This window comes from Actinia tenebrosa, unplaced genomic scaffold (assembly GCF_029948245.1).
Source record: "Actinia tenebrosa isolate PJP-AT-01 unplaced genomic scaffold, QUT_ActTen_1.0 PGA_scaffold0__85_contigs__length_37466705, whole genome shotgun sequence".
Taxonomy (NCBI): Eukaryota; Metazoa; Cnidaria; class Anthozoa; order Actiniaria; family Actiniidae; genus Actinia; species Actinia tenebrosa.
Genome location: NW_028292569.1, coordinates 13,622,282 through 13,649,682, shown reverse-complemented (window position 1 = coordinate 13,649,682; position 27,401 = coordinate 13,622,282). Strand labels below are relative to the sequence as shown.

Below are 27,401 nucleotides of genomic sequence, written 5' to 3'. Positions count from 1 at the left end.
ATGGCTAACCTTGGAAATTGAATTTATGAGAAAAATAAGTATTTCATACGCGTCCACGATTAAATTGACTACCCATTTATTTTCTCATATGGCTAACCTTGGAAATTGAATTTATGAGAAAAATTGTGATATAAAATTACGTTTCTTATCATTTAAATGAAAAACAACCCTACGCCGTAAAAAATATAATACTACAGAAACTAAGATACTTAGTCATCAAACAACCAAAAGGTGCTCAATATTTACATTTGAAAATATTCTCAATCATCACATTAAATTCTATAATTATATTATAGCACTATATTCCCATTTTTTACATTAAAAAATATTCGTTTTATAGTTATTATATGCGTGCGGGGAAAAGGGTTTTAAACAAACGTCAATTGAGTTGTTTTAGGCACACCGTATTTGTCTCGAAAAGAGTTAAAGAGTGTTTTCACTTCTTCTAAATACCTGGCATGTAAACGGTTGACCTCTTCCTCTGTTGGGCTTGCTTGTTTGGACACTTCAATTGGGCTTCCAACTTTAAAGCAAAACAAACATGTTTGTCAGGCGCACTGAATTACCATAAATGTGAATTAAAATTTTATGAAGTGTAAATATTACATATATATAAGTAATTCATAGTATAATTAATCGTAATTGTTTCGTATTTACTCAATTTTAGAGTATCTAACTTAGCAGCAGTAAGGGGGACTCGCGATCGATGTCGTATATTCACGGGTTTTACCCGCGTTATTCCGAACGCGCCGGCAGCGGGAAATACCCGCGCGAAAAGTCCCTTACTGCTGCTGTGTTGGGAATCGTAAACGGAGGTTAAGATATTCCTTACATATAGATGGACACCATCACGAGCATTCGTAACAAAACTGTGCGCCGACTGCGAACTCAGGTGTTGGATCGCCTGGATGCGGACTTTGCCTTCACAACATTTATGGAGGGAGATACAGACGAGACGATGACAGAAGAAAGGGCTGAAAGAATAATTAACTTAATACCCGAAGGTAACTACCGGTTGGAGCTAACGTTCATAAAGTATTTAGACGGCGAGTGGATGATAGAAAAGGGGCGCAATCCTATCAGGGCGTCTGGTAAGAAGGACCTGTTCGTCTTAAACGAAAACACACGCCCGGGAGCATTGGTAGGAATAGACATGCTGTTCTACGAGGTTGCTTACCCGGTTACCGTAGTCATTTACGGTGCGTACGAGATAAAGACGCCAGACGTTAAGAAGTTGAAACCGATGCGACATCCCGGTAACTGCGTAGGGAAGTTAGTAAGAGAGTTCTTTGAAGACTCCTCTCGGGGCGGTAAACTGACTTTAAAGAGAAGAGAAGCCATCAGGAAATGGGAAAAAGATACTAATAGGACCGGAGGGTCGATAGACAACATCAAGAAGTTAGAAACGGCGCTGGAGAGGCGCATACACGTGAAAGATATCACCGACGGCTTTATTTACTCCGGAACACACAAATATGGGGCCCGCGGTGCGCCTATAGTCATCTACCAGCATAACGCACATGCGTGGAGGGAGTTGAGGTTCCCAAAGAAGAAGGAGACGCGCGTTTACAAGGAGTCGCCGCTTGCAAAACTAATGCACGAGAATTCTATTTGGTTAATGGATGCGGAGGGAAGTCAATTTATGACGCAAGACGGCACTTTGTATCGTCCTGAAGTGGAACAGCTGCGCATTCGAAGCGCCTGTGAGACTTTAGGAGAAGACTTCTCCGACGAAGTGCTCAGCAGTCGCAGTTTGGACTTCTTAGCGGCCAAAAAGAGAAATGGGTGGAAATCCACGCCGGAGGAGTTCAAAGATATAGCTAAAGCTTGCGTGGAGCACGGTCACGGTGGTCTGTGGAACATGGAGTACGACGAAGACGAATACGTGTCGCTGGATATGAAACATTGTTACCCCGCAAGCTTCAAAGGTCTAGGAGATTGTAAGGAATATTACGACCGTTACGGACATCCAGATTCGCAGTTCTTTCGTGTCGCGTTGGATGGTCACTACGACGCCCCAGCAACGGGGTTCGTAAGGTTAACCAGCTGGAAATTTACAAAAAACTTACATCCAATAATCTATGCGTGGTACGGAAAGCACCTGCAGGAGAAAGAATGGATACCCATACCCCTATTGAAGTTCTTTGAAGAGCGCAAACTTTTAAAATACACAGCGCATGAAGCCATACTTTGTCACAGCGCCTTTACGCAATGGCTCCCAGAGCACAACCCCACAGCGCGGGTGGTCATAGGTAAATTCACGCAGGGCGCAAAAGAAGGCGAAAAACATATGCAGCGGCGCCTAATAACGGACGAAGGCGAACTAAGCTTCCTTATAAAGCGCGCACATGATGAAGGAACAATGGTATCCGTAGAGAAATGGGACTACATTGTAGATGATAAACTACACAAATGGAACGCTTTGTGTTACTACCAAGATCACAGACCGCAGTATTATCATCTGCGTGCCAGCATGTTAGCCTATGCGCACATTAACCTTCTTGCGATGTTACTGCGGTTCGACAAAGAGGACATACCACGTGTAGCCACGGATTCCCTGTACGTAAAGCCCGAAGTGTTAGAAAAGATGCAGGAGTTCTACACCGAAGACGAGTTAGCGGAAAGTGGTCAATGGCGCGTTAAAGACGAAGAGATAAAAGCCTGGAGAGAACGTGTGGAATATCATGGTGGACACACAAAAGGCGCCATTACCCCCACAGAAGAGCCATTACCGTTAGTTACGGACCCCATTTCCTACCAACGCTTCTCTTACCTTTACGGAACGGGTGGTAGTGGTAAGACCACCAGGGTTTTGGAACTCTTTCCAAAGATAAAGGTGTTAACTCCTACGCATCGTTTGGAAAGGGAATTAACGGAGATGGGTTACGACGCGCAAACCTACCACAGCTTCTTTCGCTGGAATGGCCAAAAGTGGGTACCGGAGGCAGTACGCGACATACCTCCTGTAATACTTTGGGACGAGATTTGCACCGTTCCCTTGGAAATACTGCAGGAGTTCGTAGACTTCCTAAAAGGGAAATGCCAGGTGATATTTGCTGGGGATCCATGCCAACCTCCTCCAATAGCCGGAGAAATGCCCCACGAATGGTTAAGAGGAATGGTAGACCACTGTGAAGAAATCAACACCGACTACCGCAGCAAAGACCAAGTACGTAAATTAAAGGCGGAATTAAGGGGCCTTAGCGACGCGGAACAAAACGAGATACTACGTAAGCACATACGAGCGAAGAAATACGAGGACTTTCTTTACACATGGCATCCAAAGGATTTGGTGCTAAGCAGCAAGCGCGCAGCACAGTCTCGCATACAAAAGGATTTGCTAAATATACACCGAGAGCGCTTTCCTAGTCATTTGGTGCCTGTTTGCTACAAACCCCACGATACCCGCATGCAAAAAAGAGACGTCTGGGTACCTGGTACCGACATCCAACTGCAGAACGCAGTAACGCACGATAAAGCCTGGGTGCCCATAGAAAAGGTGGAAAAAATAACCTCCCATCCCGACTGGCGTTTGGGTTATTGCATGACAGTCCACAGCGCGCAGGGACTTACCATAAAAGAGACCTTATGGATCATAGACCAGCGGCTGTGTTGGAGCAACCTTATCTACACCGCCGTAAGCCGCGTAGAATATGCCAAACAGTTAAAAAGAGCCTGGGGGCCGCAAATGCGTTACGATAAGACACCGGAAAACATAGCCGAAGAAAACATTGCTAAGAAACTCCTTCGCTACAAGCGCCACGACGAAGAAAAAAATATGACGTTCGACCTATGCGTGGACGACGTCTATAAGAAAGGGGCACGGTGTGCCAAGTGTAACATACCACTACTATGGAGGTTTGATCCGAATGACGATCAGCAGTTCTCCGTGGATCGCATAAATAATAAACGCGGGCATTGCAGAGGCAACGTAAGGCTAACATGCCTAGAGTGTAATCGGGCGCGTGGTGCTGCGCTACTCTGAGTCTTTGGGGACTATGAGCAGCTCTTCCTTGACAAATCCGCGACTTGGGCCATTTAGGTAATACAACACGGGTTGCCCTTCCTTGGTGACGGACTTCGAAATCTCATACGTTTCCAAAGACCAGTTAGGATCCGTGGCTCTCTTACTGCCACCTTCGAGTTCCCCCGGCTGATAGAGGTATCTGACCACTATGTCGCGGGGGAGTTTTTTTTCCTTCAGTCCGACCGCCCTTGAACTTCTGACGTAGGACTTGTGCTCCACGTGTTTCTTTTTTATGGCATCCTTGGGTTTCATTCCCGTAGCCCTGGCCGCCTCGTTGTTCAAAGCCACGACGACCTGGGGGAGCCTCTGAGTCCATTCCCTGTTGCGTTTGGAGGGATCTTCCAGCTCTTTCCAATACTGGTACCCAAAGAGACGCTCAGCCAGGGTCTTATTAAATCTTTCAACAATGCTCTGACCCCTGTGGTACTCTGCCTCGGCTCTCCTAATCTTGGTGTCGTGGTCTTTCAGGGTTTTGGTAACCACGCCCATGAACTCCGTCCCCGCATCCACCTGCAGCAGCTTAGGCCATTTCAAAACGCGCTTATAAATCCTACCTAGGGCTTCTGCGACTTCCCCAGAATCCTTACTGGTTATGGGTTCGGCGTCCTTATACCTGCTTGCGATATCAACTACGGTCAAAGCGTACCTATAGGTCTTTTTTCTCACCTTATCGTGCGGTAAGAAAAGCAAATCCGCCTGATGAACTTCATTAGGGGTATTTACGGTAAAGCTGGGTCTGGGAATGTACTTAGGCACGGGAAGATAAACCTGCCAGAGGGTTTGTTTTCTTAGCCAGTTCTTAACCGTTTCTTCTGATGCCCTGGCCGCGGTCGCGAGTTTCTTGATGGCCGACGCTCCTTTCCAATAGCCTTCAGGCCCATAGTAAATCCTTTTGAGTTTGTCCTCTACGCGGCCCATTATATGAATTCCAAAACAAGATTGATCTTACGTCCGTTAAAATCCACCGTCTCTCCGTCCACTTTAATGGTGATGTTTATGCTTTCTACCAAATTAGATAAGTCATAGCTCAAAGAAATGGGAGTGTATTCTACCAGATCGAATGGATTACCCTTAGGTGGAAACTTGGACATAAGAGAAGACTTTTCTCCATTGTTGCAACTATTGACCAAGTCGCAATAGACTTCGTAAGAGGATGCGACTTTCCATTTCACAGGTATGGCTGTGTCGGTAATTGTCTTGCCCGAGGCACATAATAAAGATCCCAATGGGTCAGACTTTCCAAAAGTTACTGAATAGTTTGGCATATTATGTTTGAAGGTCATTTCGTGTGGCAATCCTGTGGTGAGAGTATAACCGCGCTTGGCGAGCTCCTTAGCAAGGGTGATTGGTGTGTAATGTCCATCGGGCAGCATTACGCCTTGATAATTGTTAGGCGCCTTAAGTACGTTGACCATGGCATTGACTAAATTATACCAAGAATTGTACAAAGAGCAACTAACCAACCGAACCTTACGGGCTTTGATGGGGGGATTCAGATAAGTGGTAAAGTCATTCTTGTCGCTTTCCAAAAAGACGATCATTATATTAGATACGCCAAAGCTACGCCTCCCGCCAGACCTGCAACTCCTACGAAGACCAATTTGCTATCTTTTTGTTTCTTAGAAGGCTGGTAGTAATTCTTGAACTGAGGCTTTCTCATTCTAAAGTTGGGGTGTGCTTGCGCATAGAGCTTAAAGGCGTAGTCTGTATTTTCGAAGTTCTTGTCTGCCTGCATTTTGTCTTGGTAGTTCTTATCCAACCAATCCCTGTAAGCTTGTCTTTTTTCGTTCCAAGCTGCCACGTCCCGCTGATATTTCTCCAGCGCTAAATCATGCCTTTTCCTTTCGGCAGCTAAATCTCCGCTTTTATCGCCTCTAACTAATCTATCCAAATACTGACCACCATAATTAGCTCCAGTGAATGCTAAAGCTGCAATAACTCCGCCTACGACCACGCTAGCCATTATATATTACACCGTAGGCAGGTACTTTTCCTTCTGTAGGTAATTTCTTAGCATGATAGCCCCGCATACGGCAGCGGTCATCTTAGCAAAGTTACTCAGGTTTTTACTTGGGTCCTCAGTAAGGTCCTCCTTTAGGACTTTCTTACCTACCCAGCCAATACCGGCGATGATGGAGGTTGTGATAGCAGCTTCTTGGACGGCGTCAATTAATTTGGTTGACATTATATTACAAAGCGAGAAGGTTACTCCATTTCAGGGATTTTGCTTTTTCTAACGGGCGGCTCCGCAGGTGCGTAATGTGCTGGTTCCAATTTTACTTTTGGCTTTGCTGCCCGCCATTGTAAGTAGAGGCTGCCTGCTGCTATAGCAACTCCTAACGCGCCAATGACGTACCCAGGATTAATAAAGGATTCCTCTTCCTCCACCTTTTCTTCCTTTTTGGCTTTGTTCTTCCTGTTCATCTCCGCGAGCTTCTTCCCCGCGCAACTCTGCCTGGAGATTTAGCCTTGGTAATCTTGGTATCTTCTACGGGTGGTTGTTCTTCGGTGCCACTCATCTTATATTAAGGGACTTGAAGGACTTGACAAGTAACTTGATGACGACTTGACAATGGCTTACGGACGACTTGACAATGACTTGACTAAGTACTTGACGACGACTTGACTAAGTACTTGACGACGACTTGACTAAGTACTTACGAATGACTTCACTAAATACTTGACAACGACTTGATTAAGTACTTAAGGACGACTTGACTAAGTACTTGAGGCGACTTGATCAGGTACCTCAGCAAGTGCCGCCTGGAAGACCTTTTCGACTTCTCTGTCCTTCTTGAAGTCCTTCCAAGACGCACCAAAGGTGCCCGCAAGTTCCTTCAAGTCGACATGCTGAGCTACGTGCAAAGCCACAGAGGCGACTGCCATTAACTTACCGCACTTCAAAGACAGCCACCCACAGGTTATCTTAAGTTCTTGGGCGATGACATAGTCCTCGCTTATGTCCTTCCGCAGTTGCTCCACGTCGTCTATAGGCAGCGCAAGTCCAAGCAATTTAGTCGCAAGTCGGATAGCGGAGTCTGCTACGGCGTCCGTGGTCTTACTTGCAAGGGCAGCCTCATACCTCTTATGGAACTTCTTAACTTCTTCTTCCGACAACTTATTAACCTGCTCATGGGTAAGTTCCTTGCCTATCATTTCTTTACACTTCCCCGAAGACACCAGGATGTTGAGTTGTTCCTTGAGGTTACTTTCATCTAACTGTGTGGGGACTTCATCTAAGAGCTGCTCAATGTCCATATACATTAGGAATCATAGATTCCAACCGCGTAGGGAAACCTCAAAGAGAAGATCATCTTGGAATGTTGGTGCGTCTTTAAATGCCGCATGTATTCGTGTAACTGTTCCTTGGATATCTCACCGCCGTAGTCGCTTAAGATGGTTTCCAGGTCACTCCGACTCGGAGTATAAAATACGACAAGTGAACCTATGTTTTCCCTGAAGGGCTTAGAGACACTGGTAAGCTGCTGCGAGAGCAACCAAACGCTGATATTGTCATGCCTGCCGCTAAAGGCGAGCTTCACCAACTCCGAAGTGCGTCTTTTTACGTCGTCCCCACAGGCGATGTCATCCAGTATGAGGAGTGTCTGCGTATTCTTGGGGAATTGTTTGTGCCAAAACTTAAGATGGCTGGATAACTCGTTAGGGTCTAAGATATCCACAAAGAAGTCGTCATCTTTCACTCCTATGCCTTCCCAGGTGCGGTTATTCACGTATGTGGGGCATAATAGCACGATATAGTCGAAGCGGTATCTAAAGGGTCCTAATAGCTGCTCCACGATGAACTGGGTCTTTCCGCAGCCGGTGGGTCCTACTATCAGAGCATTGCAGGGAATATGGTTCGGATCCATTATATATACGATGGACCCAGTGGACGCAGTAAGAAGGATTGCCGCCGACGCAAAAGATAAAAGAGACACCATAGAAATGCAAAGGGAGGAGATCGATCGGTTAAAAGAGCGCGTGCAGGAGTTGTACGATGAAATGTGCGGTCTGAAGCGTGCAGAACGGTTTGGCGCGCTGATAACTATGGCGGGTTGGGCGAAAGAAAGCGTTAAGGACTTCATGCGATATCCCCTGTAGAGCTGTTTAAAAGACACCTAAGAATGTTAAGTATGAGGTTGTTAAATTGTTAAAGATATACGTATGAGTCATTTAAAAGACACCTAAGAATGTTAAGTATGAGGTTGTTAAATTGTTAAAGATATACGTATGAGTCATTTGAAAGACACCTAAGAATGTTAAGTATGAGGTTGTTAAATTGTTAAAGATATACGTATGAGTCATTTGAAAGACACCTAAGAATGTTAAGTATGAGGTTGTTAAATTGTTAAAGATATACGTATGAGTCATTTAAAAGACACCTAAGAATGTTAAGTATGAGGTTGTTAAATTGTTAAAGATATACGTATGAGTCATTTGAAAGACACCTAAGAATGTTAAGTATAAGGTTGTTAAATTGTTAAAGATATACGTATGAGTCATTTGAAAGACACCTAAGAATAAGGTTATTTCTTTCTTTAAGAAAAGTAGTATACTTAACAATTTAACAACCTCATACTTAACATTCTAAGGTATCTTTTAAATGACTCATACGTATATCTTTAACAATTTAACAACCTCATACTTAACATTCTTAGGTGTCTTTCAAATGACTCATACGTATATCTTTAACAATTTAACAACCTTATACTTAACATTCTAAGGTATCTTTTAAATGACTCATACGAGACATCCTTAACAATTTAACAACCTTATACTTAACATTCTAAGGTATCTCTTAAACGCAGCTGTATGCTCCCGTAGACCTGTTTTAAAAGACACCTAAGAATGTTAACAATAAAGTTAAAAATACGTTATATTGTGGTTAAGGTACACTTAAGTATAAATGAACTGTTCAACGTGTAAAAAGGTGTTCAGCACCAAGCAAAGACTACAATACCACGTTCGTCGTGGCGTTTGCACAAAGAAACCGATTAGTAAAGTTTGTAAGGATTGTGGTAAAGAATTCAGTACCGTTCAAAAGATGCGACAACATCAAGACAAACGCATTTGTGGGCTTTGTAAGGGCTGTAATAAGGAATTCCCTAACACCTCCGAGCACCTGAAAAGGGGCGTCTGTGAACAAGCCAGACAGTGTAGTTTCTGTAATAAGATACTTAGTAGTCGTCAACGTTTACAGACGCATCGGAAAACACATGAAGTCAACTATCGATTTCTCTTTGGGAGCTACGACTTGGAAGGCGTGGATTGCTACCAATGTGCGGATATGATGAGTCGCTGCCCGCATAAAGAGGATTACTTAAGGAATCGCATAGATTACCATAAGAAGATAGTCCGTACTTTCCCCTCTTTTGAACGCGCCGAAGGCGTTCCGTGGACTAAAAGGGAGTATTGGAGGCAGGAGTGCGATCGTTGTGGTTGTGTTAGAGAAGAGGAACATATCTTCAACTGCCTCGACAAATAAGCGTCCTTAACAATATGACAACCTTATACTCAACATTCTGAGACCCTTTTAGAATGGGGTTTGCGCAAAGAGTCTCAAATCCCATTCTTATTTTTATTTATTATTATTAAGGATATTTAATAATAATAAATAAAAATAAGGACCCCTTTTAAAGGTATATGCTAGCCTACGCAGCCGCAGGATTCCTAATCACCCTTTCAATATATGGACTGTATTACGTGTGAACTACCAGCCGATTGCATTACGCCCCCAAAACCGCGTAAGAAATACACCTGCCTTCATTGCGGCAAGGTATTTCTTGAAGGATCCCATTGGTGCTCGGCGGATCCTAAAGCGCAGCGGGTCCTTACGAATGCAGAGGACTCTCCGGCTCATACTTAACCACGTCAAATACCCACCTGCCATCCTTTTTACCATGACTCATAACATGGGTAACGTCCTGCCCTTCGATGGCGTACCTTATCCTATCAGGCGCCCAAAGGGTGTATGTTCTTTTTTTATTCTTTAAGACCAAACGCAGGCGGTCAATGTCTTCAAAGACTACGTAATTCTTTATCTCGTAGATTTCCCCCACCACCAAATCCCTCCAGTGCGTTCGTATGAACTTTAACTCGTTAAATTTATCCTTGTCCATATATTCTATGAAATATCTTTAAGTGTGTTGCCAAAGTCTCACTGGTTTTAAAGACCTTACAGCACCACCTGCAGGGAATTCGTAGGTGTTCAGCATACGCAGTGATCTCCCTGCAGATTTCGTCGTAGTCGCTGCTTATGAGCACCTTATAGCCGTTTTCTTCATACCTCTGTAAGAGTAGTTGCTGATCCTCAGATAACCTGCCGTTGCCTTTCGGGGTCTTTAGCTCTATACAGAATCCACGGTAATGGGTGTGTGCATTCAAAATCATTAAGTCGGGTTGACCGCGTTGATATCCTTTCTGCCAGCACTTTATACGCTTTCCATCCGAATCCTGTAATTCACCTAGGCCAGGGGTCACGAGCATTTGGGGGTAAAACCTGCGGATGTAGTCCACTACCTTTTTATGCAGGTCAAACTCATTTTCTATTTTGAATACCAACTTGTTTGGACCATCAAACCGCCGTTCTATTTCGTACTTACCCGTTTTCCTTAGTGAAGGAAGAACGTCACCTAACACCCATTTACGGAACTTTTTAGCAATTAACTTCTCAGATCCAAATATTAGCTCGTAAAGACCTTCCTCCGTTAAATACACGGAATGTGGCTGTTCGTTAAGGGTGTCGCGCTGAGCTACACCCTTCATAGACCCGAGGGTTACCCTATTTTCCTCTGACACGTGTTTCCTAACCGCGTCTCTCGAATTTTCGTAATCTAACGCTGAGGCTACCGACTTCGCTTTGAAGTAAAGTTTGTCGCCTTGCACTACGCATTGCAGTTTGGTTTCGTTGTTTTGAAATACGCGAAGCATTGTATATATAGCATATTTTTTTATGGCCATCAATAGGCAACACTCTTTAGCTGATTCATTTCTACGCTCAGTTGCGCGTCAGACACGACGAAGACGTAGCAGTTTATCTTGTCAGCGTCCTGCGCGTCAGTATTCTTGGTGCGCTTGATCTCCAATGTTATGCCATCCTGCGTATTTACTAAACGTAAACCCTGACCATGTAGGTCTTCGTCGTTCGTTGTGCGCATGTCGATCCACAGCGCGTACTTATCATTGAAGAATTCCTCAGGGTTAATTTGGTCGCCAAACTTGCGCGCGGCCTCTCTGTAAATGTCTTCAGGCTTTATTCCCTGGGAGTAAACCTTGTTTGGAACGCCGTTAATATTCACGCCGACGTTAGTAATGTTAGGGTTGTGAAAGGCTTCGGAGTCGCGCTTACCGGCCTCGTAGGGTTTGGCGAACACCAGCATCAACCCCGTGAGACTTCTTCGGGGGAGGTTAATGCTTTGGTTGATAACCTCATCCGTCTTATCCAAGAAGCTAAATGTCTTGTACATCACTACGTGGTCGTAAAGGAATGCCTTTCCGGAGCTGTATTCCATGCCAGCGCTACGGGCCAACTCTTCGCTGTATACCGTTTCGTACTGTAGCTCTAAGTTGGTGATAGAGTATGGGGTTGTTTTGGTAAGTGCAGTGCTTAGGCCACCAATGATGTTATTAGCATCTGCTAAAGTTACTTCAAACTGTAGCTCGGATAACTGTCTTGGGTAATACACACCGTGATTCGTAATCACTTCAAAGTCCAACGGTATGACATACTTGCTACCATAGGCCGTCTTTATTCGCTTCGCATCTGCTACTGCGGTTTCTCCGCTGGAGTCCGTGGGCTGCGTCTTAACAGGCGTGCGGACCTTACGCAGAATGAGACTACCAATTTCTTGTTCTATCCTTTGCGCGCGGTCGAAGGCTGTTAACCATAGGTCCTTATAGGTGGTATACAGATCGTACCTATTTAAGTCCAAAAGGGATTCCCCGGCAAACTTAATTCTCATCTTAGAGACAAGGTTGCGGCCCACGTTATTGACGCAACACCTTTCATCTACAGTGCTGGGCTGCACCGCTAGGTCGAACCTTAAAGCCAAGGTACCAGGAACCAATACTAGGTTATCCGTTAGGCGGGGCACGCCTACATACAAGGTTTCTCCTGGTTTTGCGCTGGATGGTGTGAATGTAACCCGGTGAAAGGTGCGTTCCGCTTTTAGTCCGCCAACCTGCTTAGGTAATACGTTGGGATTTAACTTTGAGCTTATCATATATAATGGAAGTAGAAGGAACGGATTTTGACCCCCTTACCGAAGAAGGCCAAGTTGATATTAATGATGAAGAATACGAAACCCTGCTTCCTGATGACAACGTAGACTCCCGAGGTCTCTTCGATAAGCTAAGACGCAAATATGGCAGCAGGGCCCGCGATGCTATGCGTTCCTTAAGAGATAAATTTAGATCTAAGAACCCCCACACGCCCATTCCAGAATACTTACAAATGGAATCCCTTGGCGTGCGGTCGGACTTAATAGCGGACCTCATCAAGGACCTAAGAGAGCGATACCCAAGCCTAAACCTGGCTCTTTTGGACATCCAAATAGGAGACAAAGGGCAAGTTCAAGTTAGAGAATCGGGTAGGGAAAAATGGCACAACCTGTATCAAAGGAAGAATTCCCACCTGCTTAACAACCAGCTTCCAAAAGGAGTCACAAATGCGCTGGGAACGCCCAACTTGACGATGCTAAGCACTTTGACTCAAAAGGAAACAGAATTTGCTCGAAGGGCCTTTATTAGAGGTATTTCGAACCCTGGCTACAAAGATGCCCTCAGATCCGCAATCAGACTGCAAGAGGAGCGCCAGGAAAAGCTTAAGCGATTAGAGACCGTCGAAGAGGAAAAAAGCAAACAACTTGAAGAACTTCCAAAAGATAGCGACGCGACTGGAGGCTTAATGAGATACTTAGAGAAAATAAGGGCTGAAAGGGAAGCACTTAAGAAGGAAATACAGGAAAATAACATAACCATCGATGACCTTACGCGACAACTTGATGACGTAACCAAGAAAGAAGGCGGTCTCGTCAGTCGCTTCGAAGCCGTCCAAGAGGAAAACCAAGCATTGCAGGAGCGTATAGAAGAATTGGAAGACGAATTCATGAAACAAAATGAACTAACTTCTAAGAGCCATGCCAACGAAATCGTAGACTTTAGGAATAGACTTTCTAAGGCGTTGGACGAAAAAAGCGACGCAAGGAATCAGCTAAGGGCTGCTTTGAACGAAGCGGCGGGGAAAGACACGGAACTACAGCGCTTAGGACAAGAATTAATGGAGTCTGTTGACAGAGAAAGGCAATTAATGGTGGACAAGGCAGTGGCGGAGGAACAAATACGGCAACTTCAACAGGCCGTCGAAGACTTGGAGTACGAAATAGATCGACAGCGAGTAATAATCGAAGATCAAACTCGCCCTGAAGAAGAAAGGGAAGCAGCCCAAAAGGAAGTAGAAACCCTTGAGGTACGCCTTGCGGAATTGAAGACGCAAAAGGAAAAATTGGAAAAGGAGCTGGGGCTTACCACCAAGGAAAAGATAAAAAGAGCTCTTTTGAAGTATGGCGTTCCACTGGCATTTGCGGCCGCTATTTCAAGCGTAGTAGCAGTAATCTTGTCCACACTTAAGGCTACGGGCGCGGGCGTAAAGAAATTAGGCAATGGACTAACGGACTTGGGAAAAAAGATGGCAGCCGGTCTTCCTGGGCTGCTGGGTTCGGTTGTTTCCTTGGCACTTAGGGCCGGCGGAGAACTGTTGAAGTTCGTGGGGAATAACATTTGGATCTTAGTCGTAGCTATTGGAGTGGTACTCCTGAAGAAGATGAAGGGTTAATCTTGTCCTTGTGTATTACTCGAGGCTTATCGTCGTCGGGCGCCCGAGGCGTCCTCGACTGGGGATAAGTAAAGATAGTATTCGCGCCGCCTTGATAATGCGGAACTAGCGGCAGCACACTCATGGTGCTAATGGGCTTATGATTCCAAGTGGCATCCGGTGTAGGCTCGGTTGCCTTACCCGCAGCATTTATTCGGACAATGCTGGGCTTGGCGCCGGCGGCAGTGGCATCGCTGGGGCGAATCTGAAGCTTCGCATATTGACAATTGGCTATCATGTGAAAAGTTAATGGTACTAGGTCTTCGAAGCTATATAGGTTAATCTCGGATGAAAAATGGGCCGGGTGCCTATTATTATTTTTCGTTCTGTAAGGCAACAATGGGGCGTTGGTCTCGTCAACAATCCTAAATCCAATATTACATGAATACCGCTCCGACATACTAATAGTGCATATGATCAATCCTAGCCCCCCAACATCCACCCACAGTCCGGTGTCATACCACTTGTCGCCCACGTAGTCCTTTTCCTCTAGGTAATGAAGAAACCAATCTTCCTTCGCGTGTGGATTCATATATTTAAAGGCTAAGCACCGTAAGAGTGCTAATGGTAGCGTGGTTAAAAGGCTAATCTCTTTGATCCTCTATGCTATTCACGCAAACGCTTCCAGTATCGTCTACGCGCATTTGCAGCTTTACCTTCCCATGGCAATCAGCAACCATGTGTGAAGTCCAAGTCGTAAGATTCTCGGCGCTGCCGGGGTACGGCTCTACGGAGAAATGCGCAGGCTCCCTGTTGTTCGTCTTCGCGCGCATAGGCTGCAGTATGCCATTGTCATCCAGGAACCTAAAGCCCACGTTGGCGTGGCTCTCTGTGCCAATGCAAATAGTACAAAGAATTAACTTCTTTCCCGAGTAGTTCAAATTCACGGACATCCCAGTGACATCAACCCAAGATGCTTGGGTGTATTTTTTCTCGCCTGTGTAAGTCGTATAGACACAATCTACTCCAGCTACGTAGGGGTTGTTCATCGCCATATATAATAGCTCAAACCAATGCCCGCAACTACTATACCGGCTCTTAGTAAGTTGTGGTCATATTCCTCTTCTTTCTTAGGCGCTCGGTATACTTCTTTTGTTAGCTGCACTTTCTTAGGTGGTTGCGTATGGTGCACTTTTTTAGGCTGTTCAACAAAGTGCCTTCTAAGAGTGTCAGAGTTCACGTCATTCACCCCAAACTTCATATCCTTAGTAGCTCGTTGAAGTTCGTTGTTGTATCCTACTACAGAGCCAGTATTTATAGATAAATTACTGGGCATTAACCAACAACCCGGGGCTACTGCATAGTCCAGTCGGGCCTTAGAATTTTGTATAGCTAGTTGGTAACGCCGTACGCCCTTGCTAATGTCGCCCTCCAAGATCGAACTTTCGAATAAGATCAGGGCTTCGGCTCGCGTCTCTTCTGCGGCGCCCGTATTTCCAATTATACTTGATCGGGTATTTACTTGGGCTCCAAGGATAGAATACACGTAAGCTTCTATGCTGCGGTTCAAACGGGCAAGGCCGGCTTTGGTTAGTCCTTTGCCTTTTGGGGGTATGAAATTAAGATATTGCTTCGTTTGCTCGTCGTTGGTAATCTTGATAATCAGCGGGTTAGCCCCTGCATACTTACCACCCTCGTCTTTGAACAGAGGTCCATCGCGGACTTCCTTAGTGGTTTTGGCATTTGGTTCGAAGAAGGTGCTACTGTCGTGAGTTTCCTTATGATATCCCGTGTTCCATCGTAGATTCAATGCATGAACTTCCTTATCACTTAACACATGTCCACCAATCCCCCAATAAGCCCAAATATGTCCCAAACCATTGTTAGCACCCGCGGTACATCGGAAATCCTTCCCTTCAGCACCAAACTCCTTACAAAGTCTGTTATAAGCCGGCACGCTGTATTTATTATCTCTTGGATAAAACGTGGCATCTCCTGGCAGCGCAATAACACCCATCTCATGCAGTATTCTTCTAACCGTGAAGTGGAAGTGAAACATGAATATCGAATTCTTCATCAAGTTTGCGCTTACCCCACAACCGCTGGTGGCGCACCAAACCGCAAAGTTCAACTGCTGCGGCCAATAACGCATGTTAGGACCACTTAACCATTCGTGAGATTCCTTAGCGGTGGTATGAACAATGGGCACGTTTTTGAAGATATCTCGCACCTTTAACGGAAAGGAATGGTCGTTAGAGATCCGCATGTTCAACGTTAGGTCCAAGCTTGGGTGCTTATCAAATGAAACCGCGGGTATCGGATAAGTACTGCTGCCCAGCAATAATTCCTTTGACCAACCGGGTTCAACATGCGTTGGCGTTGGCTTATGCATTGGCGAATGCTTCAGTTGATCGTCTATTTGATTAACCAGCGTAGGTTTCAAGTCCGCATTGCTGTACATCCTAGAGCCGTTATAGTAAATCCCATCGGGCCTTCTTTCGAACTTACTGGGGTCTGCATGCGGAAACATCTTCCTAAATGCTCTCCAATTCCAGTAATCTCGATTATCGTGATGTGGCTGCTCTTGAATATCATTACCAAACGCGTCGTACATAGTATATATAATGGATGTTATACCATCAGCACCTCCACTTTATCCTGAACTTCCTAAGGAACCTAACGAAATGAATGCCGAAAACTTCAGGCTCAATAAAGCAAACTTAATCCTGGCTTACTTGGAAGGGCAGGCAAAACACTACGAAGAGGTTAGAAAAAAGTACGCCAGAGCCCGAAGCACGCTACATAAAATCGCGATAACTTCCGGCTCCATGTCCGTGGCGTTAACAGGCACCGGCGTTGCTACCTCACTCACCGGACCTGGAATAGTCGTTGGCGTTCCTTTGGCCAGCGTTGGGGCCATTTGCGGCATCGTTTCCGCTGTTACGACAGGCATTATAAAGCAATTGTCCTGTAAGATATCCAAGCACGACACTCACATAGCCCTAGCAAAAGCAAAGGCTAACACCATCGCCGACTTGGTGTCTCAGGCTCTGCGGGACCGCCGCATAGACGACACGGAGTTCTCTTTGATCCTCGCGGAGGAAAAGAAATACGGCGAATTAAAGTCGGGTAATAAAAAAACCATCGTGAAAGATCTTTCCGAGGAATCTCGCAAAAAGATCTACCAGGAGGCAAAGGAGGAGCTCCAAAGAAAACTCGCTCAGTAGACATCTGCTTTGAAAAGAACGTAGGGGGATTTCGACTGCACGTTTCATCTTCTCGGAATCCATCCTAATAGGGGGTGGTTGGAGTCAATTTTGTAAAATATTTCGTAAATTACGTCAGGGTAATAAGGAATATCCTTATCCAGCCGACAAAACATCCACTCGGCTCTGCTCATATCAGAAACCTCGGGAATAGACTTACCGGTAATTTCAGACAAAAGATAGGGAATAGCTCTGTAATATTTCCCTAGTTTTAATTTTTTCAATGTCTTCCGTAGACTTTGCGGGGTTGGCTCTTCTAAGTGGTCTATGATTTTCTTCTTTACTTCGGTGTCTAAATATACCGGCCGAAGACCTTGGATATGACTCATCCAGTCCCTAAAGTATTTTATTCTCTTATAAGGTGTTTTCTTACGACCTCCATTAGCGTAATACTGCTCTCTGGTAGCATTTGGTACGGCATTACGAATATTCTTACCACACTCGTAACACTGTGCTGACGTGTCGTCTTCTATTTGCATTTTTTTACCACAACACCAAAAGGGTTCTGGCTTAGGTACGATAACTTTAGGTCTTAGACAAATTATGCAAAAGTCGTTAACGAACTTCTTACATTCGTGCATCGTATATTTATAAGATATTTTTACCTCCGTTTACGGTACCCAACACAGCAGCAGTAAGGGACTTTTCGCGCGGGTATTTCCCGCTGCCGGCGCCTTCGGAATAACGCGGGTAAAACCCGTGAATATACGACATCGATCGCGAGTCCCCCTTACTGCTGCTAACTTTCTATCAGTCAAGAGTCGTGTGCTTGGGAAACAATTCTTGTTTAAAAAATAAGTGGTTGACAGCTGATTTATTTATAGATGAATGGCTGTCAGCTGATTGGTCACAATAACTGATTTGTAAACAGCTGATTGATGGCTAGCAGATTGTTGGGTTGATTAATCAGCTGATTGGCCAATGCAATCATCTAAATGATTAACTAATCAATGATGCCCAAAATCAATCAAACCTACGTAATAACCTGAATTCCAGAACCAAATGACAAAATGAAAATGACCTTACCAACAACATTTATAGGTGTATGCCAAGGCAGTACCCCCAGAAAGCCATAGCAGCAGTAGAAAGAAAATCTAAACCAATACTGAGCTGTGGTTTCATTTAACCAATGTTGTAGATGCCAATACAATGTTCCAGGGCCCTTCCATACATGTGAGTAGATATTATTCTGACCAAACCCCAACACTGGTACCAACGAGGAACTATTTAAAAATAGCAACAAATGTGGCTAAATGAAATTTAGGTGAAGTTAAAATCGAGACAATGCATGCTGCTCAGCGGTCTTCCCAACAATGTGCGGGAGGGACTCAGGGTATTCTCAGGGGCTTACTTGCTGTGTTTGCAGTGCTGGTGGATTTGCACCAAGAGTTTTTCTCTCACCCTCCCTCCTCTGCTAATAGGTTCTCTACAGGTGAGTATATACTCCACTGAATCTCAGTGTGACAGGTACCGGTGGTGAGCTGTGGCCTGGTTGCCATGGCTACCTTCCAGCGGGGACGTGATCTGTTGCAACCTGAGCTCAACCTGGGCCAAGTTGTTGAAAGCTGGATTAGCACTAATCCAGGATTAACTCTATAGGTCTTAGAGTTAATCCAGGATTAGCACTAATGGGGCTTTGAACAACTTGGCCCTGGTACCTAATCCCAACTCATTTGTCGATGAGTTTAACAACAAAAAAAACCAGTCAGAGTCAAAATAATAAGTCTCTTATGTGAACATACACCTGTACATGATATAAATACTAATCTAAGGCAATGCCCTCTTCACTAATCCTACATGTAATATCTCAGATACCTAATTGCCGCCTAATGACAAAATCTCTATATCGTAATATAAACCCAATTGTAATGCTGAGCTGACTCACCCTATCAAGTAACAAAATATGCATTGTACATTGACATACCCTGTTTCTAGCGCCACTCTGATAAACCCCTTGCGATTCTTCAGAGTTAAACGATAGACATCTGGATGACAATCAGCTATCTCTGCCGCACCACCAACAACTAAAATCACTGAATGGCCTGGTCCTAGTTTAGTGAGGGCATACTTTAGTGAGTCTTTGCTGACATCTACAAATCCAAGACTCATCAGGATATCTCTGTACAGAAAAGCTTTCAGAAGAACTAAAGCAAACAAGTAAATGACATTAGGAAAGAAATTCTTTTCTGAGGCTCATAAGCAGCACTTGACATTAAGGGCCCAATTGTATGAAGTCTGGATAGCGTTGTCTGGCAGATAAATCCTTATCCAGTGGATAAGTCAATGCTGTTGTCCAATAAATTTATCCACTGGATAAGATTAATTATCCATCGGATAGCTCTATTCAGGCTTTGTTCATCCTTCTTAATTTAGGGAGGTATAGATATAGTATGAAACTATACAATATACAATCTCCTCAGACCTTTCCCACCCTTTGGAAATTCCAATCCCTCCATGCGGGGATGGGGTATGTATATTTTATGGTACTACACAATATACCCCCTCAGACCCTCCTGACCCCTTGGAATATCTAATCCCCCTCCGTGGGGGAGGTATATGGATGTAGATATAGGGAATTTTTTCTGGAACTACACTGCATACCCTCTACAGGTCCCTCCCTCTGGGCTACACTAGCAGTGAGTTAGCTGTGTCCTGTCTTTGATTACCTTAGATCAGAGGTTGTTAAAGGGTATCAGTAAAATCATAGTTAATAAATAAACTATTATATTACAGACCAAAATGTTTACTGAAGCAAACAAGTGTCATAGGTGGCATCAAATACACAGCAACTGAGGAGTGGGGGGGAGGGGGAAGGGGGCTTGGTGTATGCCTCATGAGAATGTTTGAGTTTAAGACACTCTGTAATGCAATTTGCAGTGTTTAGAAAGGCATTTGCGACCTTTTAATGAGGTTACTGCCTCGCTAAAAGGTCAGTGGCTATGGCCCTTTATTATCGACCATATACATACATGAGTGAACTGTCATATGTGGTTCTATTCCAGGAAACTTGTCTCTGAATCTAAGAGCATCCGATTGAATTGCAACCACTGCACCTTCACTGATTAACCCATGTGGATGGTACCCCAAAATGTAGTTCTTTTGGGGGTCCAGCTCAGATGTCTTTTCAAGAGTTATTGGGTAGTAATCCTTCATCAACTTGAATAATGGCAGTTTGATCATGAAGTCCTTACGAGGTCTACCCCCTTGTTTTGGGGTGTTGCGTTCAAAAAACATGTACCATCCCACATAGATCACAACAATAGGCCATGCTCTAGTAAAAAGCAAAAGGACGAAGGCTAAACCTTGGATATGACAACCTCCAGTCAAGGCTACTAGGTAAAAACATGCAACACACAGCACTTCCAAGATGTATCGAAGTGGTCTTGGCATGCTCATTGATCCAGTTGATGGTCTAGAGATTAAAATTTAGAATTACAGGGGCATTTTTTTACAAATTTCATGGACTCAGGGTCTCACAAAAATTTCTCTGAACCTAAAGAATTTTTCGCATTTTCAGTAAATATGAATTTTTTGATAAACAAGCAAGATGACAAATATTTTCATAATTTTTCGTGACCAACATATCCTAAGAGGTCTGGTTTGCTGGCTTCCGTCAATCCATGGTAATAGCAACCCACACCATAATTGGGACTTGTTAGACAGAAGCCAAAAACCCCGAGACATTTTAAATTTCAGATTTGTCTCATTTTGTCTAATTTTGAAAACAACATATTTTTCAGTGACCAAGTTCCTTCTCCAAAATCCCATAGCCCATCTCCCACCTCATAAATTATGAACGCTCCCAAAGCAATAATTGACTTTTTCGGCATTTTCAGTACAAAACTGGGGCACGAAACAGATAAAGCAAGAATTTCCGAGATATAATCTCGGTTCTACATCCAAGGTCAAGAAATGAGACAACGAAAAATGTAATTTTTTTCCGCCTTGTACAAGTTAAATGGCAATAATCCAGAAGAGATAACTAGCTAAAAACTAGTGTGAACTGCGTCGGTGTTTCTAATGAAACAGTAATGATAAAAAGGTAAATTATACACCGTGAAAAAATTAAAAAACTTACTGACAGTTCGGACGCTAGTCCTTCGTCGGAGTAAAAGGAGCTCTTTACGAAGGGCTAGCGTACGAAACTTCAGTAAGTTTTTTCATCTTTTCACGGTGTATAATTTACCTTTTTATCATTACTGTGGCAATAATTCAGCTCACCTCACAGGACTTTTATAACTTTTGTTGATACACCTCGATATTTGCTTTTGATTTTCTCGTATAGTAGCCTCGTGACTTGCACCACAGGAACCCCGCAAATTGAACACCCTTGCCCCCTCCTCTCTTAGGAGTGTGACGTATTTCCGGGTCCAACTGCTCACAAAACCAATAAAATAAAGCGAAAGCGTCCTCAATTATTTAACATCCACCTGAAACTTTAGAACTTTGGACGATAAATCCTGAAAGAAAAAATTATGAAAGAAATTTTTTGATAGGCTGTGATGTTTCCGTTTTGGAACCGGAAGTCGTTTTTTCAATGATTGACGTCATGTCTCGGGGTTCCTGTGCCAAATACAGGAATTCCAAAATGGCGGCGTCAACAGTGAAGTTAGAAGGAGATGCCTTTATGGTTTGTTTAATACACGCTCTCTCCACTGAACGTGAAGAGGTTATGGGTTTATTAATTGGAGAGGTACTGTAGCTACCATCTATATTAATTACACAATCTTTTCTAACGAAAATATTTCGAAAATTCATGAGGAAATTATGAAAATATGAAGTGTTGTCTTTGACTAGTATAGTTTCTTTTAGGTTGATAATGGTGTAACGCACATATATTCAGTAATTATGTTACAAAGACTTGACAAAAGGAAAGACAGAGTGGAGATTTCTCCAGAGCAGCTGTCAGACGCCTCAGATCAAGCGGAGATATCCTTACACATTCCTATAATGCAGCTAAGGTCTTCTCGATAATTAAATAGCAAAGAAACCTGTGCTGAGCTATGAGATTGACACTTAAATGAAGTGTATTATCAACATCATCATTATTCAATACTAATTCTCTTCATGACTATTCAGATGATTGCTTTTATTCTACAGTTTTTCTCATACGCTTGAAGACTGTGTGTATATTTTATCTTTAACCATTCATACAGACTTGGTAAACTTACCAAGGGCAAGAGACCTATGCGTGTTGTAGGCTGGTATCATTCACATCCACATATCACAGTGTGGCCTTCACACATTGGTATGTACATGTAGTAAAAAAGGGGTTGGAAAAGCATTAATACTATTCAACCTTTTTTTTTTTTTTTTGTGAATACCTTAAAACAATCTCTGGGCTAACCAAAGTCAGAGCACATCTCACACACCAGGGCATGGTAAACTCATAGATCCAATCCTAAAGTAGCCCCTAAGCTAATCTAAGTCAGGGCATGGCTCAGTCACAGATTTAGCATAGCAGGAGAAGATGAGTGCAATACTGTTAGACTGACATTGAGTTCTTAACCCTTTACATTTTTAGACTTAAGAACACAAGCAATGTATCAAGTAATGGACGAAGGCTTCATTGGTCTAATCTTCTCATGCTTCAATGATGACACTAAATTGGTAAGAAATTGATTGACAGGTACTGCAATGTAAAACTAGGCCCATAATTGCTCGCACACAGTAAGAGTTCAACATGAAACGGATTGACTCTGTGTTGTACAATTTGCCAGGAACTGTTGAGCACCTTTAAAGTGGAAGAATTTTGTGGGCTATTATATGCTAGACTAAAGGTAGAAGAAACCAAAGCCCCCACCATACCCTTCCCCACCTTTTCCCAGCCTTGTGTTGTGGTTAAAAACCAGCACTCAACTGGTCCATTTTGCCACATTTTCAATTAAGTAATTTCCATTAATGTTTTTCAGAAAGGTCAAATTAAAGTAATATGTTTTCAGTCTGTGGATGTTAACATGAATAATGCACCACCCCTGTAAGTATCACCAGCATCAGTCTATTTCTTTCGAGTAATATGTTTTCAGTTGGTGGATGTTAACATGAATTATTGGCCACCCCTGTAAGTAACACCAGCGTCAGGTCTATTTCTTTCAAGCTTCGAATTCCAGAGGCCAGAAAAATGTCATGAAAGTTTGAGATGAGATGGGCAGAGCATCTTTTGTCCATGTATCCCTGATCAATTTGGGAAGCATTTGGGGTGTCTGCCTCACTGTGGTCATAAATTGTTTCTCATACTCCTCATTCATATGTGGATAGAGTTGCTCGTCACTTCTCTCCAGTTCTTTGAATGATTTTATCTAGGAAAATAAGTTTTTCCTCCCTACTCTAAATTCCAGTTTAATCTGGTTAAAACTCATAAACTCTGGCTCGAGAGACTCAGGAGTAATCATTCCCTATTTGGTGGGCATAAAAATATTGCATTTACATTACATTTCTTCCTAAGTTTCACATATGCCAGATTGACTGATTAAATAGAGCATTTTCACATGACATGACAGTGGCCATGTTGGTGTACCAAAGCATTTTCTGATCCTCTGGGAATTGCACTATATTTGTAGGAAAAAAACTGCACAGAAAGTTAATATTGTTTGGTACACCAATATGGCTGCCTTCTCACATGATTGAGAACACTCTTTATTATTATGCAGCTACTGATTGTAGTGTTCATTATAATATTTACGTTGTTCAGATACCAAAAGGAAGAAATAGAACTTCAAATCGTCCCTACAGCTACAATATCAGAAGCAAACCTTGACAGGTTAACTGAATTACCACATATATTAGCCAAGGTAAAAAATATACAAAACATTAATGATAAATAATAATAATATTTATTGCTTACAGTATATAGCGCAAATATCTATACAAATATTCAAATGCTCTTACTGTGTGGACATACTAACCGAGAATACTTGAATACCTTAAAACTGACCAATCAGATTGAACTGATAACAGTGTTAGCCAATCAGATTACTGCGTTCCAATGCTATCATTATATTTATGCGCTATCTGATTGGTTGGTAAAAAATATTGAATTAAATGTTGCAATATGATTGGTTATTGATACTGGTTTATCTAAGTGGTCCTGGTTGGAGTATCAGCACAGTAAATAAAGAATGTAATTAAATACAATAATTAACTAAACCATATTATGGTTTAATAATTAATTAAACCATAATTAAAATATGTAAATATAATAACTTATGAAGTTGATAATTAGAAGCTTCATATCATTAAGGAGGCTGTTACAGTAATCTATCCTGCCCGTAATGAAGGCATGGACAGAGTTGTTGCATTGTCTCCCTAGGAAAAAACCTTATCTACGTCTTATATTATGGATATAAAAGAATGCGCTGCTACAGGACTTATTGATGAGTGTGTTAATGTCAATACTAAGCCAAACTTAAATACTAAGCCATACATGGAAATGATTGAATGCAAATTGAAGTGATAGACTGAAAGTCTAATAAAGTTACATTATTATGCACTTTATTTCTTGTCAGGAAGAAGAAACAGCATATGAAAAAGTCATGAGGTATGTGTAGAATCCTATCACTAATCCTCACGGCCCAGTTATACGAAGAGTGGATAGTGTTATTGATGGATAAATCTTATCCAGTGGATAAATTTATTGGATAACAGCATCAACTTATCCACTGGATAAGGATTTACCATTGAATTGGATAGCACAAAATTAATCTACCCTTTGTACAACTGGGCCCTGTACTTTAATCGCACCTTCAAGGGTCTCAGGTGTTAAAAGTGATGATTGTCTTTTCAGGTCAACGGATTTGATAACCTTAATCCACAATGGAACAGGTAAAAACTTGCTTCCTACAATAGAATACTATTTGCACTTTATACATGTGTCGCAAGTGAAATGTTCTTCCTGAAATCACAGGAGCTCCATCAATATTAATCAAGAGTAATTATCTACTTTAAATATATTTAATTATGGTACTCTAAATAAGGAAGTTCTGATAGGAAATTATTTGGAAATTTTTCATAAAAACTTGAAACTTCAGATGTTACATACTGGTAAGATTTCTATACATTGCCTTTGCCTTATCTTTTAACAGTGAAGTGAATGAGATGGAATTTTACTAACACCATGTAAAAAGTGTGGAATTGTACTGAAGTGTGGAACTTATATAGTAACAGCTAGTTATTCATAATATTTAATTGTTATCTATTCCAGGTGATCTCAGAAAGCGTGCAAATTTATAAATTGTTATCTATTTTTACTTTGTTAGTCTTCACCAAAGCAGTATGCCAGTTAACTGAAGTCATATGTGGGCCGTTACTACAATTACTAGAGAACCGACTAGAGCTTAACAAGAGAAGAGCTTTAGAACTGGAAGAAGAAAAGGAGAGACTTATGCAAGAACTTAAAGAAATATCCCCAGAAGATATCATATAAAGACATCATACAAAACATTTTATTATATATTAGAGCACATGCAGAAAAGCCATGAAATAAAAACAAAGTTGATCCTGACAAATAGTAGCTATTTAGTGACTACTGTAATAGTTGCTATCACTCAACCAGAACATTCATGATACAAAGACAAATACACAACAGACCATTTGTGTCTTTCATGTAATGAATGTTGTTTGAGTGATAGCAACTATTAGTCACTGAATAATAGTTTGTCAGTATCAACTTTATTTCATGCTTTAACTGCATGCGCTCTAGTATAAATTGATGAAATATGCTAGAGGCAGTTTCTGTGAGGTGAAATTTAGAAAGGAAATAGACCTTTTAGCCTTGGACATAGTGTTTTCTCATTTCAGACCACGTGTCATTCTCTTGAAAGTAAGATTCTTAGTATGAGTTGTATCCATATTTATGTGTCTTCTCATGCACTTAACTGTTATGTTACTTTAGGGAATGACCCTGGTCTGAAATGGAAAAACATTACAGCCAATATAAAGAGGTTTTTACCTTGCAGGAATTATATTGTACATATTGTTTTACTCCATTAGAACTTTGTACATATATGTTAGAATTTTAATTCTCAATTTTTCTTAAGTCAATGCAAAGATATATGGCAACCTTTAACAACTATTTGCTTTCAGAAATTTTTAATATTTGCAGTATTAGTGTAATTTTACATTGAAATAAAACTCAATTTTCTAATTTTTTTTCTTTGATTTGTCTTTTGGGTTTGGTGCATTAGGATTTTCTCCTTTATAAAACTCCCTCAAAAGATTAACAGCCAATTCAGCATGCATTCCTGAGATACACTCAAGGGGTTCTCCAGGGATCACTCCTTGGTCCTTTTCCAAACAGCCATCTTTGGAGTAGTTGTCATTGTGGATGCTCAAAATCGAACCACACCCACCAAAACGTTCATTCTTGCATCCATATACGACTTTGTGCATGCCAGCATAGCGCAGAGCTGCTGCACACATAATACATGGCTCAACTGTGACATATAAGCTTGTATTTTGTAGTACACTTTTGTCATCAAGATTGTGCATTTGACACCAGTTTCTAACTTGATCAATGGCCACCATTTCTGCGTGTCTTGTGGCATTTTTAGTCTCATTGACTTCATTTCTTCCCTTTCCTATTATTTCATCATTGTATACCATTATACATCCGACAGGAACTTCCCCAGCCAACAAAGCATCTTTTGCCTGTGAAGATGGCAATCAATCTTAAATGAGGCAGGCATCTAATTTATCTAATGTGAGAGTGATTTCAGGTATGGCAGAGCTGGGCGAGCTTAGCCACCTACCGCCTCTACTTTTTACATATTGCACGTTACGTCATCGAAGTCTCACCAGGGAGAGTTGGTGCCATTTACAGCCATTCTCAATCACACGCACCGCTCTAGCGAACGTTTCTTTTACAACGAAGTAGCTTTTGGTGGACGTCAATCAAGGCGTTTCCATGACATTCTATAGGCACGTGCCCTTATAGCTTGTGTTTTCCGACAATCAATGGAAAAGCCTTATGATTGACGTCCACCAAAACCTTCTTCGTCGCAACAGAAATATAAGGAATATGATCTTTTTGCGCGAGAAAATGCCTTGCGTGAGTAACACACAAGTTTTCTAGGGACTTTTCTGCCTAATGCACAAATTTTCAAGACATTTTATTTTCTTATTCCATGTAAGACCAAGAAACAATATTTTAATATGATTTAAAACCGCAACCTTCCACGTCCTTGTTTTCCAGGTTTCTTCGACAACCAAAGCAGAAAAGAGATAAATAACCTTAAAACTTACCAAGCGAATTGCTTCGTCCATCCACTTCACGTCGTCCGCCATCTTGGACGAGAGGTAA

General features: G+C 42.4%; 3 protein-coding genes across 3 annotated transcripts; 1 reads left to right on the top strand and 2 right to left on the bottom strand.

Moving 5' to 3' along the window:
* Nucleotides 1–267: 267 nt before the first annotated feature.
* LOC116299863 (2-acylglycerol O-acyltransferase 2) lies at nucleotides 268–21,396 on the bottom strand. Its single transcript, XM_089032016.1, has 5 exons — nucleotides 21,326–21,396; nucleotides 20,074–20,516; nucleotides 19,029–19,248; nucleotides 18,131–18,327; nucleotides 268–523 (listed from the first exon to the last, which is right to left on the bottom strand). Exons 2-5 carry the CDS (start codon nucleotides 20,498–20,500, stop codon nucleotides 369–371), a joined length of 999 nt encoding a protein of 332 aa, XP_088888142.1. The 5' UTR covers nucleotides 20,501–20,516; nucleotides 21,326–21,396; the 3' UTR covers nucleotides 268–368.
* Nucleotides 21,397–21,662: 266 nt separating this feature from the next.
* LOC116299962 (lys-63-specific deubiquitinase BRCC36) lies at nucleotides 21,663–26,246 on the top strand. Its single transcript, XM_089031986.1, has 9 exons — nucleotides 21,663–21,797; nucleotides 21,917–22,034; nucleotides 22,260–22,352; nucleotides 22,629–22,714; nucleotides 23,017–23,081; nucleotides 23,796–23,895; nucleotides 24,610–24,641; nucleotides 24,888–24,925; nucleotides 25,360–26,246. Exons 1-9 carry the CDS (start codon nucleotides 21,693–21,695, stop codon nucleotides 25,524–25,526), a joined length of 804 nt encoding a protein of 267 aa, XP_088888112.1. The 5' UTR covers nucleotides 21,663–21,692; the 3' UTR covers nucleotides 25,527–26,246.
* On the bottom strand, nucleotides 26,163–27,391 carry LOC116299971 (tRNA-specific adenosine-34 deaminase catalytic subunit ADAT2). The gene is made up of 2 exons (XM_031708712.2): nucleotides 27,344–27,391; nucleotides 26,163–26,749 (listed from the first exon to the last, which is right to left on the bottom strand). Exons 1-2 carry the CDS (start codon nucleotides 27,383–27,385, stop codon nucleotides 26,243–26,245), a joined length of 549 nt encoding a protein of 182 aa, XP_031564572.1. The 5' UTR covers nucleotides 27,386–27,391; the 3' UTR covers nucleotides 26,163–26,242.
* Nucleotides 27,392–27,401: the final 10 nt, after the last annotated feature.